General features: G+C 40.0%; 1 protein-coding gene across 5 annotated transcripts in view; it reads left to right on the top strand.

Moving 5' to 3' along the window:
- NYAP2 (neuronal tyrosine-phosphorylated phosphoinositide-3-kinase adaptor 2) overlaps window positions 1-19550 on the top strand; it is a 162242-nt gene that overhangs the window by 118061 nt on the left and 24631 nt on the right. For all 5 annotated transcript variants that reach the window (XM_064385943.1, XM_064385947.1, XM_064385946.1 and 2 more), the window contains 2 exons: window positions 8432-8638; window positions 16483-16586. In XM_064385943.1, coding sequence (XP_064242013.1) covers window positions 8432-8638; window positions 16483-16586 — 311 coding nt within the window. The remainder of the gene's footprint in view (window positions 1-8431; window positions 8639-16482; window positions 16587-19550) is intronic.

The following is a 19550-nucleotide window of genomic DNA, read 5'->3' as shown; positions in this document are numbered from 1 at the left end:
TCTTGTAACTACTCATCTGAAAGAGAGAAGCTGTGTGTTTAATTTTACTGAAGATGGCAATTACTTTATTTTTGCGTGTGAATTTGAATTCATGACTCAAAAAGTACCTTCTTCCAGGAAATCTGTAGCTAGCTGACTGCTCCAGCAATGTTTGCGTGATTTGTATGTAGTTTGCATGTGCTGTAACACAGACAGAGCCTTGTGCCAGCCACAGTAGCTGCTCTGCACACTTGTGAAGGCAATAATTGTAAGGCTTTGCAAGCACAGACATCAGCCAGAGCTGTTACAAGACCATCTGCAATTCTACTTATTTCCTCAATATCGGAAGTCTGTGCTGGCATGGCTTCACAGTTGCTTTTCTAGCAAGAATAAAACCAGTTCACAAAATGAAACCTCTAATTAGAAAGTGGGGAGGGCCTAAAATAATTAATTCTGTTAAAATGCGTAGAAAGCCAGAATGACACAAAGGTTTCATCCTGTAACAGGGAGGAATCTTAAGCATTTACTTGCAGAGAAAAAAATTTCTTGGGATTTTTGGGATCTAGAGCTAGGCATGGAGGGTGCACAGCAGCATTAGGTGCTTGTGCCTGGCTCTGTAAGCAAAAGTAAAATTCAGATGAGGTCACTGAAAGTGTCAAGATCCTCTTTTACACGTAACATAGTAGATAAAAGGAGAGCTGTGCAATTGGCATGTGTGCTCTAATAATGAAAGGCAAATTTTCTAATTCATTCATGAAGTCAATAAAGAGAAATGCATTAATAAAAATGTTTTTCATACAACTAGTTAAACCCTAGACCAAATAGCCAGGAAAGAATTCATTTTCACTTCAACTTTGAAATGGATATTTTTATATGCACATACAAAACAGAGGGGGTTTCTGTCCCAAATTTCCACAATCCATATCCTTTACTATATCTTCATTTTCTGACTAACATTTACTACTGAATCTGGATAGAAATATACTCTTTAGAAGAAATTAATGTGTTGAGAAAATAGAAAAACCTTACATTCAAACTCCTGAAAGAGTTCAAAGGCTGTTTTTCAGCAGAAAAGTTAACAAAAGGGTGTTGACAAGTTTAATGTAGTCAGGAGTTCCATGAAAGATTGATGTTTTTGAAGTGAAGCTTTGAAACATAAGGTCATGAACTTCCTACAGAACATTTTTCTTGAAATGTCTATACTTCAGCTCTTTAGGCTCTCTCTTGCCTTATGAGTTCTTGCCATACTGTACTAGGGTGTGTGCAGGACCCATCAAACCATTGTGTGTCCTCATTCAAAGGGCAAGGGTGTATTTTAAGAACCTGAATAACACAATGAGAGAGAGGGGAAATGAATGGGGCTGAGAAGGAAAGCCTTTAAGTGAGAGTAGGTACCATCCTTTCAAATCAAGTGCCAGGTAACAGTTGGGCCACCTTTACAGAGACTGATTTTTCACAGTTTCATTGCAGGTTTCATTAACAGAGGTTTCTTTGATCATTATAGAGTTTAGGCTGGGCATGGCAGTCTGTGCTTATGTGCAATGTGTGTTGCTAATTAGCCCAAAGCTAATGGCAGTGAAACCAAAGTTTCACAAGCCTGCCACACTCAGACTCTTCAGGCTCCTTCCTTCTCCTACTCAAACCCTATCTGCTGCAAACAGTCATAGACCTTGTTCATGCCCCCCTGTGGGTATGAAATGTATGTGCACACATTTAGTTTTTTAACTGGAAGCACAGCCTGGATTATCAGCAGATCTGAGTGCACAGACTTTGTCAGAGGAATGTTTGCAGCTCCCCATAATGAGCTATTCCATACATTCCTATGAATCAGCATGGCTGGCTAGCCCCAGCTGATAACTGCTGCCAGGAAAACCTTTGCTGTGCTGAAGGCAACAACAGAATTCCCTTTGACTTGTTGTAATTAGGTTTCTGCGCAAAAGGTGCCAGAGGACACAAGCTTCTGTTAAGATTCTTCTAAGTGCATGTCACCAATTTCCAGCATTCCAAGGTCTGAAAGGAAAATTATAAAAAAAGAAAAGTGCAGTGAATGTCACATAATAAAGTGCTCTGCTTAATTGTGTAATTGTGACTAGTTTGGATTAAGTAGAAAACTTGTTAATAGGCTGCCATTTGATGTGATTTGAGAGTCCCAGGACACTGCTTTTGTTTGCTTTAGTAACACATCTGTGCAGTGCATATCTTCCAGATGTGGCCTCTTTGGTCAGGTGATGGAGCTGTGATACGATTTGCAGCAGAACAGGCACAATTAAAAGATCAAGCACAGAGTGAACAATTAAGAGATAATGATGGCCCTGTTGGAAACTGGTGATTGTCATCACTTCTGTAATATATGCTAAAATACGATAATCTTGGATCAATCATAGAATCATAGAATTGAGGGTGGAACAGACCTCTAAGACAGTCAGTCCAGCACCACGACCATATTCAACATTAAACCATGTCCTCAAGTGCCATATCCACACATTTTTTGAACACTTTCAGGGATGAAAAATGTCTCTCATTTAATAGTAAAACCAGGTTTTCCTTTATTTCAATCAATATACAAAAAGATTTTTCCTCTTACTGTAGTTCGCCAAATAATGTTGAATATGTCTTACAACGGTGAATTTTTAAAAATTTGTCTTTAAAGGGACTAATGCCACCAGCTCAATTTTATTGAAACTTAAAGAATTCCACTCTTTTTTCAACCAGATCATAACTTTCATAATTTTAATTGAATATTTTTATTCTAAAGCCTTGGTTGATAAATCTATGGTATAAATATTTTACTATAAATCTATCCCTTCTTTTATTAGTCTTTTGTTAGTTGTACTGTGGCTTTTTCTTTTCCTGTCTTGTTTTCCTAAGCAGGATTGCACACTTAGCAGGTTTGGGACAGCCACAGAAAATCAACTAAATGCATTTTCCTCAGCAATCCCTCTTCACCTCCCTTGGCTCTCTGTAGCAGGATGATGTGATTTCCACTGGATTTCACCACATAAAACAAAAAAAGCCTTACACTGTTCACAGAAACCTGCTCCATGAACACCAAGAAGAAGTTCAGCCATATCTTCCCTAAATGTTAGATGGTTTGTGAGAATTTCAGGCTTTCCATTGATTTTGCATGGAACTAGGTCAGAGCTGCTTTTAATTGAACAAGCTGCCTGCTGCAACTCTCACATAACTGTAAAAAAGGGGTATTAAAAATTGATATGCAAAGCAAACTTCTGCTTAATTAGCAAGCAGATGAAGTCAGAATTGACAAACCACTATAGTTAATAAAGATGAGGTTGTGGGTTTCATTGACAGTATGATGTGCTCTTTCTTTTTTTTTTTTTTTAATGGCTGAAACACTGAGCATTATCCATGTTTCTTGCATGTGTTATTAATAGCTGGTTATTTTTCTTTGGGAGAGGTTGGGATAAATTTACACCTGTGCAGATCAGACAAAGCACCACACATCAGGAAATCCATTAAAAGGCAGCTCTAATTTTAAATGTGTAGCAAAAGGTAAATAACAAGCCCTGGGGTGCAGGCAGAAGAAACTCTGGGGTTCTCTGGAAGGCTCAGTATTGCTCTCCATGCAGTGCCTGTGGAAGGGGCAGTCAGGCACAGGCTGCCCTGGTGCCAGCAGTGGCAGGAGGGACACTGTGCCCAGGCCATGTCCCAGGTAGCACTGACCCTCACACACTGGTGCTGGCTGCAGTCTCATCCTGCATCTGCAGCCCTGCAGGTGTGCCCCGGGGATGCTCTGTGCCCCTGCTCCCTCAGCCAGGGCCATGCCTGCCTGTGGCCAGACCAGGTGAGCGCTGATCTCTCGAGGCTGGAGGAGACCTGGAGCTCTGGCTCACATCTAAACCCTGTCCTGAGTGACTTTGTTTGCACCTGTAGGTGAGTGCTGAATTTTAGACCATTTGCTTCCCCATGCATGTGAATTCTGCCGAGAGTGATATATTAGTTATTTAAGTTTATAACAAACACAAAGGAAAAAAAGGAATAAATTAATAATGTATGGATTAGCTTATACCTTTCAGCTCACAGCTGAGAGAGATGGCAGAGAGCAATCCTCATTTTAAGTTCCTTAAGTCAATTGCTTTTCTTTCTTCCCCCAAGCCCCAAGAAGTAATAAAGGTTCTGCCATTTGTCACTGAGCATTGCACTAAGAAGCTACCTGGACCTGAAATTAATTTGTGTTTAAGAACTGAATGGCAGACTGGCCACAGAGTTATACTCATTTGAATGACAGCTTTTGGGTAAGATGTTTTCTGTAGCTGTAATTTCAGTTTTCTTAGGTCCAAGTTACAAATGAGTCTGTTTCTCACTTCCTTTAGCATTTCCAAGTTTTCTAGTACCACAGCTCACGTGCCAGCCTTGCCTAGTGCACAGCTATTAGGGGACCGTTCCTAGAGGGGAGATTGTACATGCCAATTATCTGTAAAATATACCGTTTATATGAGATGTTAAACATCTTATGCTTTAAATGCAAAAGTCTGAGATTCAGGTGAAATAAATAAGAAAAATGCATATCTTTACATTTTGAAATACTATGACAGCTGAAAGTGCTTGAAACATTTGAGTGCCTTTATGGCAGTTTAACCAACTGTGTCCATAAATATTTAAAGCAGTGAATTATTTCTTGAAATTTACATTTTTATGTACCATTTTGGTGGGAGAGTTATTGAACAATAAAGATGCTTTCCATAATAATTTCAGCTTTTCAAAAAGTGGCACTTGACTGCAAAAAGATTTTCTGGAGGCCACCATATGACTCAGTGAGCTCCCAGCATAATACTGAGCTTTGGCATTTCCCACCTCCAAATTAAGTTTTTTAACAGCACAAGATAACCTAGATCCAATCTATGCTTCAGCACTTCCCAAATAAATAAAAAAAAATTAAAAAGAGTTGTGCAGCAGCTACTGTTACCTTTCAGCTGTGTCTTTGTGTACATAGATAAATCTGACTGGTAAAAGTTCCTGTTTTCAGGATGGGATCAATAGCAATAAAGTGGCCATTTAAGTCCTGCTGCAGCTTCTATAAAGGGTTACTCTGTGTAAAATATCCTGGTTGCTTTTCAGGGGACAATAAGATCCCTACCCCACAGGTAACTACAGGCATTTTCTGCCCTTGTGCCAGGCTGCAGGAGCCAAAACGTGGAGCAAGGAATGTGCTCTTATAAGACACAATCATTTGTGCCACTTATCTTGCTCCATGGAGCTACATTAGCAGCAGGGAGTAGTTGATAAAAACATCCAAGTGGCTGGCACAGTCAACAAATGGGCCAGGGGTGGGCTGAGACCTGGCAGAGGAGCATTCTGCGTTTCTGGAGCTGTCCTGGGCACATTGGAACTGAAGTGCTCTTTCAGTCAACGAAGAAGTAGCAGGGTGATTTTTTAATTTATTTTAATTGAGTTTGAGTATGATGCCCATTGACATTTATTAAAGAAGCTGAAACTTCTAAACTTCTCACAAAAATATTTGAGTAAAAGTGAGGCAATAATTTCCTTTTTCATTTTTTCTGTATTTACAAGTGAGCTGGAAAGTAATATTACAGAAAACTACATAAAACACTGACATGTTGTTTTCTGTCTGTGTATCATCGTTACTGATAATGATCACCAAATAACAATGATTCAGGCCCTGTGACAGGCTACATGACATTATAATCTCTTTCAATCTGCTTTTCATTTTTAGGATATATTACTTTTCAGATAAACTGTGAACTGAAAATCCCCAAGAAAGGATAGTGGAATGTAAATTTACAAAGTCTAGACAGCCAGCTGAAAACTGATTTTCTACACCTTATAAAAAATTAGACTATAAACCAAATCTTTATTTAGTCTGAATAGTTCCACAGTTTCCAGCTGGTTGCAAAAGCTGTGCTTTGATTCAGCTGACAGTAACAACTAAGAATGCACAAATCTTTTTTATCAAGCAACAAGTACAAATGTTTCTCTGTTAAGTAAACTGAAGTAGATAAATCCTTAGCTACACACTGAGCCAGAGCATTTCCACTGTGACAAGGGCTGACTGCATGTGTGTGAAATTTCAAGGGGAGGTGTTCAAGGAGTGTCAATGAGGTACACACAGAGAAGGTTTTCACTAAGGTAGTCACAGCATTTCCAGGAACAGCTGGATGACATAGTAGATTAACTCTACTGAATGATGCATTAATTTGGTAGGGCACTTGGAGGGCCCAATTCTTACTTTGTAAAAACACATTCTAGTGTTCTGGCTTTCTCTTCATTTTGCTGTGAAGAATAAACTGTAATCTAGACACCATCCTGTATGAGTGGGAAAGAGGATTGTGTGCATTTCCAAAGAATTTTGAAACTTTGTTTTTATCTGTGCTTTTCCCAGATAAGTACTGTCTTAAAGAAGTGCATGTTATTGGTGTGAAGAAAAAAATTCACATATGATTGCATGCATCTGTTATGTGAGAAAACACATCAGTATTTTTGATAGCTCAATGCTGTCAACTGAAACTGTTCTAATCCTGGTAATAATTTGGGCTCTCCCTCTCTTTGCAGAGCTCTTTGTATTAGCAGGTCTGTCTGTGCAGTCACAGACATCTCCTAGCAAAGGTCCCTGAAAGGCAGATGTCACGTTATATTGATACAGACTGTTACTCGACCTTGTACCCCACTGGGGTTACCAGCTAGGAAAAACAAACACTTTGGATTTTCACTGCAGTGTCTTTTTGCATACACTCAAGTAGGTAGGTGACTTAGAGGTTCATGGAAGAGGTTTGAGTTTTGAAGGTCTTTGTCACATAAATTTTACGTAATCCTATTTACGAGTCCCAGCCTGGGTGGTTTAATCATTTTCTCATGCAGTGTTACTACTTGAAGGCCATGGTAAGATAACCTCAACATAAATTTTACTGTTAACCAGTTGTAATTAACAAAATACCTAATGATTACATCTTGCACCGCATATCCAGTTAGATATTCTTACATGTCTCCTGTATGATGTTTCATTGATTAAACCCCAGGCTGACTGTGTTGTTGCTCACTAAGGTCAGGTGCAGACTGGAATGTCAAAGAACCCAAAACAAGGTGAGAATTTGTCACTGCTGTACATAGGTGGGTCTTTGCCCATCACAGCTGTCTAGCAGTGCATCTTCCCCTGTTTGCTGTACCACAGGTAACAGTCTGTGGGGCATTGAGCCATGGGCAGATAAAAGTGATTTGAATGTGGTCCTTTTTGGGGACTGTATCATCGGAGTGGTTGAACAGTCCCAGTTCAGGGCCATGGCGATGACTGGGAAAGGAAGTGGCAGCTCAGACTGTAAATGCCATTCAGCACGGGCCCCTCAGGGAACTGATGGCATCTCCTGCCTCTCTGTGGCTCCTGGCGTTTTCTCTTTGCTTGGCTCTCTCAAATCTTCCAAAGTCCCTTGAAGCCACTAAAACTTTTTGACATAGAGCTCAAGGGAAGATTGTTATCTCTATCAAATGTGGATTCCAAGACTGTAGATACATATAGAAATTAAGGTACATCAGGGGGTGGATTAATAAATCTGTGTGACTAGAACTGAGTGTATCATGTAAGGATCTCTTTTGGTTTGAGATATAAAATACCAAACTGATTTTTTTTTTAATGAGGTAAACATCAGCTTTTAATAACTGAGTAGCATAGTAATTAGCTCTTACTATTAAAAAGCAATCTAATGTTTCTTCTGTATCTAGTTTTCCATGTGAATTTTTCATAGCTACAGATGGGAAAGAGCAGGAATTCATTCTTTCTCCATGCATTGCTCAACCTGCAAGAAAAGAAACTGAGGTCTTGAGAAAAGAGCAGAAAATCACTTTCCATGAAGAAAGCAGACATCACTGCTTCACTTGAAAAAATCATTCAGCTGTGTTTTGAATTGCTCCTCTTTTCATTGACTTGTGGTGTTGCAAACAGAAAGTAATTTTCTGACTCCAAGGCTTTTTCAACCAAGTGCAATTTCATTCCCTAGGTTATGGTGCTGGGCACACCCAAAACGGATTTGTGCTGTTTTGTTTTGTGGATTGTGTGCTTTTATTAGAGCTTATGAGAAGTACAGATACGTTGCTTGCACAATATTGCCTTAGGAGAGAGCTTCCTTAGAAAGTGCCTGAAGAAGAACTTGTTCCTAATGAAATGACAGCTGAAAAGATTTCAAATATTCCTATAAATTTTTAATAAACCACAATTTGGTAGGGATCCATTTTCCAAATTATTTTCCTGGCGTATGAAAATTGCAACAGAAATGTTACATTTTATCCATCTGCTTATGGTGTGTGCTTTTAATAATTAAAAGTGTACTGAAAACTATGATTTTGGCCTAGATGGTAAAACCATGCTATAAACTGCCCTTAAAGGATTTATGATTGATAGGTATGGAGTATTTTGCAAAATATTGTTGCATGATATGGATGATTAGCAGTTACTCTGTAATGAAATGTGCTCTTGTGTGTTTTGTAGAACCATTAGATGAGCTGAAGATCAGAAGCCACAGCACTGAACCACTACCAAAGCTGGAAAACAAAGAGAGAGGACATCATGGGACTTCCTCCAGGGAGCCAGGGAAAGCTCAGGAATGGGATGGAACACCAGGCCCCCCCATGGTGTCCAGCAGGCTGGGGAGATCCTCTGTCAGCCCAACCATGCTGGCTGGAGGCAACAGCTCAGGTACGTCAAGCACAGGGAAGATCTCATGAATCTCCCTGTGAGATGAAGAGTCTCTAAAGACACACTGGTGTAGGAAGCATCCAGATTCTTTGGACCTCCAAATATCTTCTAGATTTGGCCCTGCACAATGACTGCTGCACTAATAAGGCTTGTGCTGTGCTTGTGCTCTGTGCTGGAACAGCTGAGATGGTGGCATGGAGTAGAAGCACATAAACATGTTAGTCATCCACTTAAAAAGAAGTAAAGGATTCCATCTGACATTGAAAAGGCAAAGACTCTCCTAGGATGGCGCTTCAGGAAGTTCATAAATTCAGGTATCAAATAAAGTAACAAAAATACACTTTGCAAAAGCAAGGCTGTCTTACTGAGGGGCACAGTGACAGGACACAGGCAGCTTTTCCTTTCTGCTTGTACAGAAATTTCTAGAAAAGTGACTATGGATTTCAGAAGTCTCAGATAAACACCTATTCATTTTATTATTCAAAAATATTTACATATTAAATAGTAAATTACCATAAACCATGGCATTATAATGCAGTCTTGTTTATAAATTGACTAAGAAAATGGAACTGATAAATTAATAGACATCTATAAAGAGATATCTATGGCCCTTGCACGAGTACTGTATTGGTACTTTAGAGATTTGACAGCTCTCATAAAAGAGTAACTTCATTGCTTATTTGTTGGACTGTGAGAAATATCCCCTTTAAGGACAATTGGCATGTCTAGTACTGAAGCCTCATGGTCAGTGTTCTGTAAGTATAAGAGCAGGAATGAGCTGCTCAGACAAGAAATCATTCCTGCCTGAGAGATCTGCTGGGCAGTGAGTGGCAGCAGGGAGTGTTTACACTGCTGAGTGAGCAGAGATGCTCACACCTCACCCAGAACATCGCTTCCCTGTGTGATAATGGGACTCACATTGTCCCTGAATTGCTGAAAATGACACCTGAAACTCAGTGTATAAGTTTTAGAGTCTTTGCTGATGTGAAATGTCATTTGCAGCAATCATGTAGTCCAGCTTTGCTTGCTACAGACCCCCCAAACAGTCTTTCCTGCTGCAGTGAAAGTGACTTTTCTGCAAAACTTATGACTCTAGCACAGGTCTTTTTTGTGGTACGGCCATTTGCTTACTTGTCTCTTCTTACAAAGCTTCCTGGAAGGTGGGAATTTTCCAGATAAGCTCATAGCTTTTGGTAAAGATTCTCTTCCCAGTGTCTTAGACTGTCATCTGTGCTCATGCAGGTTGAAGGATGGGTTTAGATCTACCACGTCAAAGTGGGATATCTGAAAATTAGACCAAAGGTGTGTAACTATCTCTCCAGTTCTGCAAGATGACACTATGGACCAGAGTAGAAAAAAAGTTAAAATTGAAGAGTAAGCTCTCAGCAAAATATAACACTGCTGTCCAACATTTCTGCAGCAGTTTTATTTTAAAGAGTTGGTTGATCTCCAAAAGCAGACAAAACATGTTGGCCTCAGTCTCCATTTGGCATCAGCAAACTGTAATAGTTGTTGAATCATGCCTTGATTTAGTTAACTGTGACTTTGTCTTACATTGCTAGGACTGTCAAAGAAAAATTTTATTTTCTTGGCTGAATTTTGACTCCTTTCTATGATTAAAATCTGAGAGCTGATTATGACTTTTCTTTCCCTGAAGATTTATGATATTTCAGGCCTCTCATCTGCCCTGAATATTTTTTCCCCTGTGTCTCTTGCTGTTGCCTGAGCAACATGTTTTACCTTTACTAGGTGGGGCACTGCATTGAGAATGCTGTACACAGTTCTCCTCAATGAACTTGTACATGAACAGTAACAGCTCATTCTCTGCAATTAAATTAAAACTGTAGCAGAATGCAAGAAGAGAGATTTCATATTTTCATATGAATACAAATGCTTTCTGGAGTCAAGGAGATAAAGTAATTCTGCACTAGGAATTAGAACTTAGATTTACCTCAAATAAAATCTAGGCAGTTCCCAGTACAGTCATCACTGCTGCTACTCTCTTTGCAACATCATAGATAACAGAAAAAAGGCTACTTCTTTTTTCCCTTTTTTTTTTTTTGTGCAGACATGTCCTTGAAACACCACAGTTTGGTACCTGCCTCCTAGTTCACACTGGTACAGCCATTTATTAGGGCAATATTGAAATAAATTTTTTTAATGGGGTTGAATTGCTCTGCTGCAAAAGAGAAAGGGTGGAATGGATTTCCCACATGTGCTCATCAGACAGCTCTCCTTCAGTATAGGTGAGCTGGGAACTGGGGAGCCCTGGGCAAATACCTGAGTGAGAACACTGGGTTTTGGTGGGTTCTCCCCAACTCTGAAACTGCTAGTAAGATCAGAGGGAGAATGAGCCATCTCCAAACAGAATCTTGAGCTTTCTGTCCATTTTGTTCAAAGAGCCTGGGCTGTCAGCTGCACACAGTTATCACTGTCTCTAATGCCTGATTGTTCTGTGACAGAATTTGTCAAGGGCACTTTCTGTTTCTTGGCATCCTATAATTTCTTATGGAAAGCAGTGTGATTTGGGGGCATGCTGACTTTTAGGAAAGTCAGTGCAATTATCATGAACAGCCAAACACAATCTGTAAAACAGAATCTGTATAACTTCACTCCAGGAGACTTGAAGAGTATTTTCTGGAATGTTGCTGCTTTTTTCCTAACAGCAATAAGAAGCATTTTGCATTGCCACCTGCTGCTGGAGACTGGCACTGCCCTGCTTTTAAAATCTCAGAAACTGTCACATCCTGGTTTTGAATTGCCACCAGCTTGTCACTCAGCCAGCCACAAATATGCCATCTGAAAAGATTGTAGGTAATCAGGAAGGGAGGAAAAACCCACCATTCATTGGAATTACTGGCCATCATTGTTGATTCCCAAAAGCAATGACTATTTTAAGTTCATCTCTTTGGGAATGGGGCAAAGTCTGGTAAGTCCAAGGCACAAGATACTTCCATTGGTGTAAGAAGGGAATAGCGGCAAAAAGTCAGTTCCTGCCAGCCAGGTCTGTGCCACAAACCCCTACATTTTCTCCTTACAGGCAGTATCACTGTGCTCCTAAACCCACAAGGATTTTCCACATGAAGGCAACTTAATGCTGGGGTTTTTGGTTACTGCCCAAGTGGCCCAGACCTTGCCTGCACTGGTCACTCTGCTCTCTGCTCACAAGCTCCCCTGAGCAGTGCCTGTCACCTGCAATGAGACGAGCAGTACTGGGAGCTGCACACTGAGGGCATCCCACCAATGCCCATGGTCCTGCTGTGAGACCTCCAGGATGTGGGATCACACCAATTCTGGCTGGAGTAAAAATATTTCCTTGGTGTAAGAAAAACACACACAAAAAACCTGAACAAAGATACCAAACACTTGTATTCCAAAGAAGCCAAGAAATAGCAAACAAACAGCCAAATCCTACAACAAAAGCTTTACAAAGAAAATAAACACCCATATTTCAGGACACAAAGTATATTCCACTAACAGCTTTTCCCTTTGGGAAAAATATCCCCTAAACTTAAACAGGGGATTCCTTTTCAGACATGGTTTTGCTCATTACCTGACTTGGGTTTGAGAGTTGCTAAACTTTTGACCTATAGATATCTGGCAACATTGAGTTCCACAGGTTCAGCGCTCCCCTTGTGATAAATGTTGAGTTTGATGTGCTGCTGTGATATTTTAGCACTAATTGGCTTCTGCCAATAGCAGAGTACTAAATGCTTTGTTTAGATAGCATAATACTATATAGTTTATTGCACCATAATGTTTCATAACTTCAAGTTGTATTTCAGCTTACTCATCTCTTTTTAGGCCAGTATGAAGACACTTGGTGTGATGTATTTTTACAGTATATATGCTTTTTTTCTCTCCTTTTTCTTATTTTTTTTTTTTTATTTTTTATGTGATTGCTCCCAGCCTGTCACATTGCCTTGTTTAATTCAAAACGCATTTCTTGGCAGCTGTAGCAAATAAGCAATATTTCTCTTTTCATGTGCAAAGAAGAGACTGTGACAGGATAAGAAGCTTCTCCAATGTAAGTGACAGCCAGAGCATTTTTTTGAATTAAGATTAGGATAGGCAGAATGAAGGCTTCCTTGGATGAATAAAGAACTCTTCCCATTAAGATCCAAAAATAAAAATCATGAAGAGTTGTTGTACTTCTGGAGAATATATAAAGCCATTGCATGTTGGTATAAAACTGATTGAAAATATTTCCATAAAATCTTGTGGCATTTCAGCACTGTGCATTATTGAGGAAAATCCCCATGTCCCAAATACAATCAGCCAAGCCTCTACATCTTTAGTCATGCTGGCAGCCCCTGCAGTTTTGGAAAACCAGCCATTTATATGACTGCTTAGACACATAATTAAATACACAACTTTAAGGCAATCCTCTTTGTGTTTGGAAAGCCTGTATTTCTGTGCTGCACAGTCTCTCTTAAAATTCTCATCCTTAATGCTGCCCTTTGGAACTAAATGCTTGCATGGTTCCATGTCTTACCCTCCTGGTGCTGTCAAGACTGAGTTTAAACCCGAGAGGGCAGTGAGGTTCAGCCCATTGCAGCTGATTTTGTCTGGGGGTTTGGTGTCAGGGGGCTGTGATCAGTGTTGTGGCTACTGTGGGTGCCATAACAGGGTACTGAAGCACACTGGCCCACTGTGCCCTCCCAGCCCTGCACTGCACCTGGCTCCCAGAGACCTGCAGTGCATTTTTCATGCCATGTCACTGTGAGAGATGCAACCTTTGAAGCTGTGCAAAATAATACCACTAAATTTTCAAATACACCAAGTGAGTTTCATGAACATTTTTGTGCATAATATTTCACAGCCTTCTGGCTACCCCCAAGAATCTGCTGAATTCAGACCTCATGCTGCCCACTGATGGCACCTCCAAAGGCTGCTCACATGCCCTGCATCGCCCAGCCTAGAGAGCCTTCCCCATATGCCTGTCAGGATGGCTGATAGAACTCAGCTCCACACCATGAATTACTGTCACTGAGGGGACTTCTCAAGTCCAAGACTACTCATTTCAGATGTTAATTCTGAGTTGTCTCAGTATCATCCACAAGAGATAAACATGAATATCTAAATGCTAGAAACCATCCCTGATATTTGCTAGCAGTAGTTTTTCCTTTAAGATTCTTGGCAGCAAATAGGAAAACCCAGATAGCCCCAGCAGAGGGAATAAGCTGCCAATAGCTGAAAAATAACATTTTATAACAGAATACAGAGCAGTGCGTTGTGCAGCACTTAAAGAACAGACATTTGTGGACTATTTCTCCCCCAAAGTAGTGGGCTGTTACTCAGACCACTAATTGCAGTAGAATACAGTATTTATTTGGTCTAAAAATATTGCCACTGAGACAAAAAAAGCTAGATGGAGCCATGTCTGAAGCACCTTTTGGTGAGGATCACCATGAAAATCACAATAGTTTCCTTAATACTGGAACATATATTACAGGGAGATAAAGGAACTAATACTTCATCTGTGTGTGATAGGTTTTATTTCTTTGATGCCAGATGAAAGGAGTCTCTTTGGCAAGGAAATGGTAATCTCTTGCTGCTGCTCATAGATCCAAATTGGAAATTATGACACTTCTTTCTGCTTTCCTAAAGCAAAGAAAATAATTCAGAGGCATAGTCAGACAGTGTCTTGGAGTTTTTAATGTGCTGAGTGTCTGATTCTGCTTGTCACAGCAGAAACAGAATCTTTACTTAGCAGTACAGAAAAACAACTGAAAAAACCCAGTTCTTGTCCTTTCTGAAACCCCAGCAGAATTCCAGGAGATGAGAGATGAGATATAATAATGAGATCCATTATTATATCTATATTACTAAAAGGAACAGTCAGAAATCTGGCATGCAGGCTGTGTAAAATCAGAACGAAAACAAATCTAATCAACCTTCAGAGTAACTGCACAAGTCCAAAAAAAGCAAACCAGCAGACTATGTACAAAAGCAAGGTTATGGAGGAGGCCAGTCTGCTCCTTTCTGTGTGCCTATGGCTGTGCTGACTCGTGGTGTGTTTACAGACTGCCTAGGACAGAGTGAATTGAATAATGCATTTGGCGAGCAGCATAAATATTTTTGCTGCTCAGCCAGCTGGATGTTAACTAACCTATTAATATTTAGTTGATGAATATTCACCCATACAGATGCTTTCATTGGTCTAAGTGCTCCAGCATAAGTGGATAGCTCTCCTCCATGCCCTATTGAATTCTGAAATATCTGAAGAAAATAAGCATTGAATGTGACAATGAGAAAGCATCAGTGAGAGTGGAAGAATCCATTTCAGCATGTTGCTGGTATGTGGAATAATGTGCCAGCTGTCCTCAAATTTCCAAGGTGTGCCAAGTGACTTAAAGGTTGTGCTGGCAATAAGCATCTTCTTCCTTTCAAGCTGTGGCCCACCCAGTGGCCAGTGGTGATACTAGAGATCCACACAGGAAATAGAGAAATCAGTGTAAAACAAATGCAGAAAAAGCAGCTGTATAAAGGAGGAATGACAAAATAAATGGTAGACAGACACAGGCAAAAGATGTGCTTCAGAGACAAACTTGCTAAACCACAACTGCATGAGGCATAGGTCCTTCTTTAAAACATAGAATTTCTTCTTTAAAACATAGAATTGAATAGGAGGAATTCTTCAAACCTTATTTAAAAAACTCAAAATTCTTTAAATTGTAATGAAGAATGATGTAATTACATGTTATTCTTGGTAAAGCAGCACTGTCAATGTGAGAGTGAGACTCTGTTATTGTACCAAATCTGTCTGGTGAGTCCAAATGTTTTCAGTGTTTGCCCACTAAATACAAAAAACAGGTGCAGGGTTGGGAAGAAGTTTTATGAAACATGAGGAGAATGAACACATTGATCTGAGCAGAGCCATAGGCTGAGAGGTGCTTCCTCAGCCATATAAAGGAAATGTAAGGACTAAAAAATGTCTTGGGCAGAAACAGGCAGATCTCTTTTTCGGGAAAAGACATTTTCCCCCAGACCAGCTGAATGCTGGGGTAGTACATGGGTGTCAGCATGACTTAGATATAAAAACTTTCATCCAGGCCTTCTGAACTGCATGGTCACCTCATGTCAGTGTGCACAATAGTAACTTGTGCTGGAAATCAATGGGGAACCTTCTCAGAAATTACTCCATATAAAGCAGCAGAAGGAAAATCAAATAACTGTGTCATTTTTGTGAAGTTCTCTGAAATGGAGCTTTCTCTCAAGGCAAACATTGCTTCTGTTATCATCTTGATTCTGGGCAACTGACTTTGCCACTGCTGATGTTTTGATTTGTCTCTTCTTCTTACTTCATTGCCACTGACATGAGATTCCCAAGTATTTTCGGTGTCATTCCAAATCCCCAAGCGTAAGAGTATCCTCACCACTTTTACATACCTCCTCCTTCATTTTCTGGCATTTCATGCTTTCCTTCAGCACAGTCAGTCTTCAGGCTGTCATGTCTCTCAGCTCTGGGATGGAGAGGTGAAACCAGAAGCTTCTGTACCTCCCTTAATCACTGCTGTGTTACATGAGGAGCAGAAAAGGCGCTGCGGAGCAGGGGAGTGGGGAAACTGGAATGCTTCTTTTGTATTCTTCCTGTCTGCTGTTGTGTGCTCTATCCTTCAGAGATGCCTGAGCAAAGAGGCCAGGACATGGCATGAGTCCTGCCTGAATCCCTCTTCTGATCTCCACTTCTGCTCATGACTCATCCGTATGTCCAAGACTTTAACTTGTTGCCAAGGCTGGAGTCTCCATTCCAAAGGAATCCTGGATCCGCAGTGTTTCAGCTTGCTGCAGCAGTACCTGCCCCTGCTCACTGGAGTTTCTCTCTCTCTCTCCCTTTGCAGAGTCCAAGTCCAGCTGCCGGCTGGGCCGCTCCGCGTCCACGTCGGGAGTGCCTCCTCCATCAGTGGCGCCGCTCAGGCAGCCCGGCGAGCTCCAGCCCAGCCAGGTACCGTCGTTAGCCAATCGGGAATGACTCCATGTGCTGCAACATGCCAAATGCTCCACCTCTCTGTCTGTCATTTGTTACAGTAAACGGTTCTTTTGGTTTATGTCTTTGTTTTCTGTGCTTGTGCGTGCATCTGTGTGTGCGCATCTCTCATTGGCAATGAAATTCCACTGGCCACAGCCAGCAGAATTTTCTTTGCTCTTAATTCCTTGTATCTTTTTCTGTCTTCATTCTGTAATATAAATGTAGTAAAACTGTACAGTATGAACTGGCTGGGTTTTTTATTTTTTCATGCTTTCTGTACTTTTTTACTGTCTTAAAATTTATCAAAATTTGATAAATTTAATCTATGTTTTTATGTAAATTTCTTTTAAATGTCTTGTCTAGAGCACTTACACCAATGTTGTCAATGACTTGTACATACTTGACTTCTGCCCAGTTGTACTTTAATATTTGTGCCAGTCTCACATCTGGTTGGAGCTTAATGCATGATTGTATTACACTGTGATTTATCACTGGCCTGAAAACTGCTCTTACAGCAAGTGATTTTGTTTAGTTGAGGCAGCTAGACTCTCTTCAGCTATAGACCATGTAATGCTTACAGGACTATTAAATAGTCCACTGTAGTTATATTTATTGTACACTGTTAGGAATTTAAAAAAAAAAAAAAACCAAACAAAAAAACCAACCAAATCAAAGGAGCAACATCTCCTTTTATCTTAAACAGAGATACTTCTTTTGTCGTCATCAGAAACAAAACTGCCATATAGGAAAAAAATGAAAGTGTTTGGCTTTGGCAAATTTCTCCAATAGAGAGAAAATGGAAAAGAAATAAAGACATGGGAAACCTATACTTACCTTTATTTTATATGCTAATACTGATATTGTAACATTTTGCTGCACAGACCTGTATTATTAGATTGACAGAACTAGCTGAGAGTAGCAATTGAAAGAAGAGGTTTTGCTTAAACATCATGTGAATGGCTTCTGTCAAAGCACTGTGGCACTGCATCACTGGTGTGCACGTGTGGGGTGTATGTGCACAAGGAGGCAGGAGCACAGATGGATTTAGGTGCACATGCATATGTGTATGCACACACAGGCACCCTTATTTTGATGGAGAATTTTTGTCTGGCTTTCAGGAACATAGTCCCCAAAATATTATTGAATGTCTCTGAGGTTCGAGTGGAAATCTCCCTGAGGAGTGCTTTGCAATAATCACGTATTTGTGTTTGTCTCTTGGTGAGTTGCTCCAATAATGTCTCAACCAAAGCAAAGACCAGAAGAGTAAGGTTGATTTACTCACTCCAGACAGCCAGCAACTTGTTAGGAAGATTATATTTGGATAGCCAAGTCTGTACAGGTTACAGCTCTGTAACCTGCATGAACTGCTATGATTGTATTACTTCTGAGTGCTGCCAGACATGAAGACTGAGAGAAACCTGCACATTTCTAAAGCATATTTTACAGAAGCAAATCAAATCTATAATGGAGATTCAAAATGATGGCCCATTTAAATAACACATCAAGTGTTCCTTCATCTAAGGAAGAAATTAGGGTAATTGTACTTCCAAAGGTTTTCAGTGTCCCAGTGTTCATGTAGTATATATTTTTGATTAAATGGGTTTTACAGCACTCCTGATGCTTTGCTGTTTACTCAGTGGCAAAGGAACCTTGGGTGTTTTGAAGGGATTTTAGCCTGTCAGTTTATACTAAGAACTAAACAATAAGCCTTGAAAGCAGAAGCTGATGTGATAGAAGAGATAATGAGCCTCTTAGAAGCTGCAGCCAGGGTTCACTGAAACTGTGGAGGGAAAAATCCACCTCAATTCATACAGAAGAAAGGAACAAAGATGATAAGAGGAATTTTCAAGTGACTGTAGGAGGGTGATCTTGTTAATTGAATAATGTACGGTACGGTCATGACTTCATGAAAAACAAGAAAAACTAGTACAAGCTTTCTCTCCCTAAGTCTTCCCTTCCAGCTGACAATCTCTTACTGCCCATCTATGTGTTGGCATTTACTACAATAGCATAACTTTTAAAGGTGTGGTTTTGACCCTGATTTCAGAGGAATGACAAAAGTCCCATCTCCTTAGAGATACAAACATTGATTGTTCTTTCAACACCTATTCTATCTTAACGTGCAAATAATGGATGACAGGTGAAATGTGTTTCCAACAGCTGGGCTGTTAACCCATTCTCAGTCAGCTGGATTGTGGCATAGAGGGTTTCTATTTTTGCATGTTGTGGCTATTGATTGTATTGATACTGCTTTCCTTAACAGTATCATAATGAGCAAATTAGACTTTCCAAAAGATTAAGATGACGTATTGTGTTATTCCCCTCTTTGTTCATCAGATGGGCACAGCTAACATTCAAACAGGAATATAAGATCTGGGAAAGGGCAGATTACTGTTAATTGGTTTTCTCAAATCTTCATGGATCTCAGACTTGTGGTTTTCAAAATGCTTAATTTGAAAAAAAAAGGACAAATTTGCAGCTGAGTTTTCAAAACCCACCATTTTTAGTACAATTAGTCAAAGAAGTGGCGACTATGCTTAGTAATTAAAAATAGATCGAAGGAAACCTATATTATAATTCCAATCATATATTAGGTAATTATGCAACTATTGTCATTTAACTCCCCTATGCCTTATTTTCTTATTTCTTGTTTTCTTATTGATGGAATGGTGAAGATTAATCAGTTAGTATTCACAGAATATATCTATGGTATATTGATGGGAAGCAGTAGAGGGACCACCTAAACATAAGAAGAAATGGCTTATGAGCAGAGATAAATTATGTGGCTGGTCTCTGATGGAGAACACTAAAAATTCTGTAGTGTAGAGGCAAAATACTGAGCCAGATTGAGAGCCTGCCTTCTGTCCTTAGTTCTGGGAAATGGTGAGGGCGTTTGGAAAGTATTGGTTGCACAAAGCAACCTTGGGTGAAGTCACAAAT

The sequence above is a fragment of the Passer domesticus genome, chromosome 11 (genome assembly GCF_036417665.1).
Source record: "Passer domesticus isolate bPasDom1 chromosome 11, bPasDom1.hap1, whole genome shotgun sequence".
Taxonomy (NCBI): domain Eukaryota; kingdom Metazoa; phylum Chordata; class Aves; order Passeriformes; family Passeridae; genus Passer; species Passer domesticus.
Note: the sequence above shows the minus strand (reverse complement) of the source record. Positions and strands in the feature narration are given on the sequence as shown.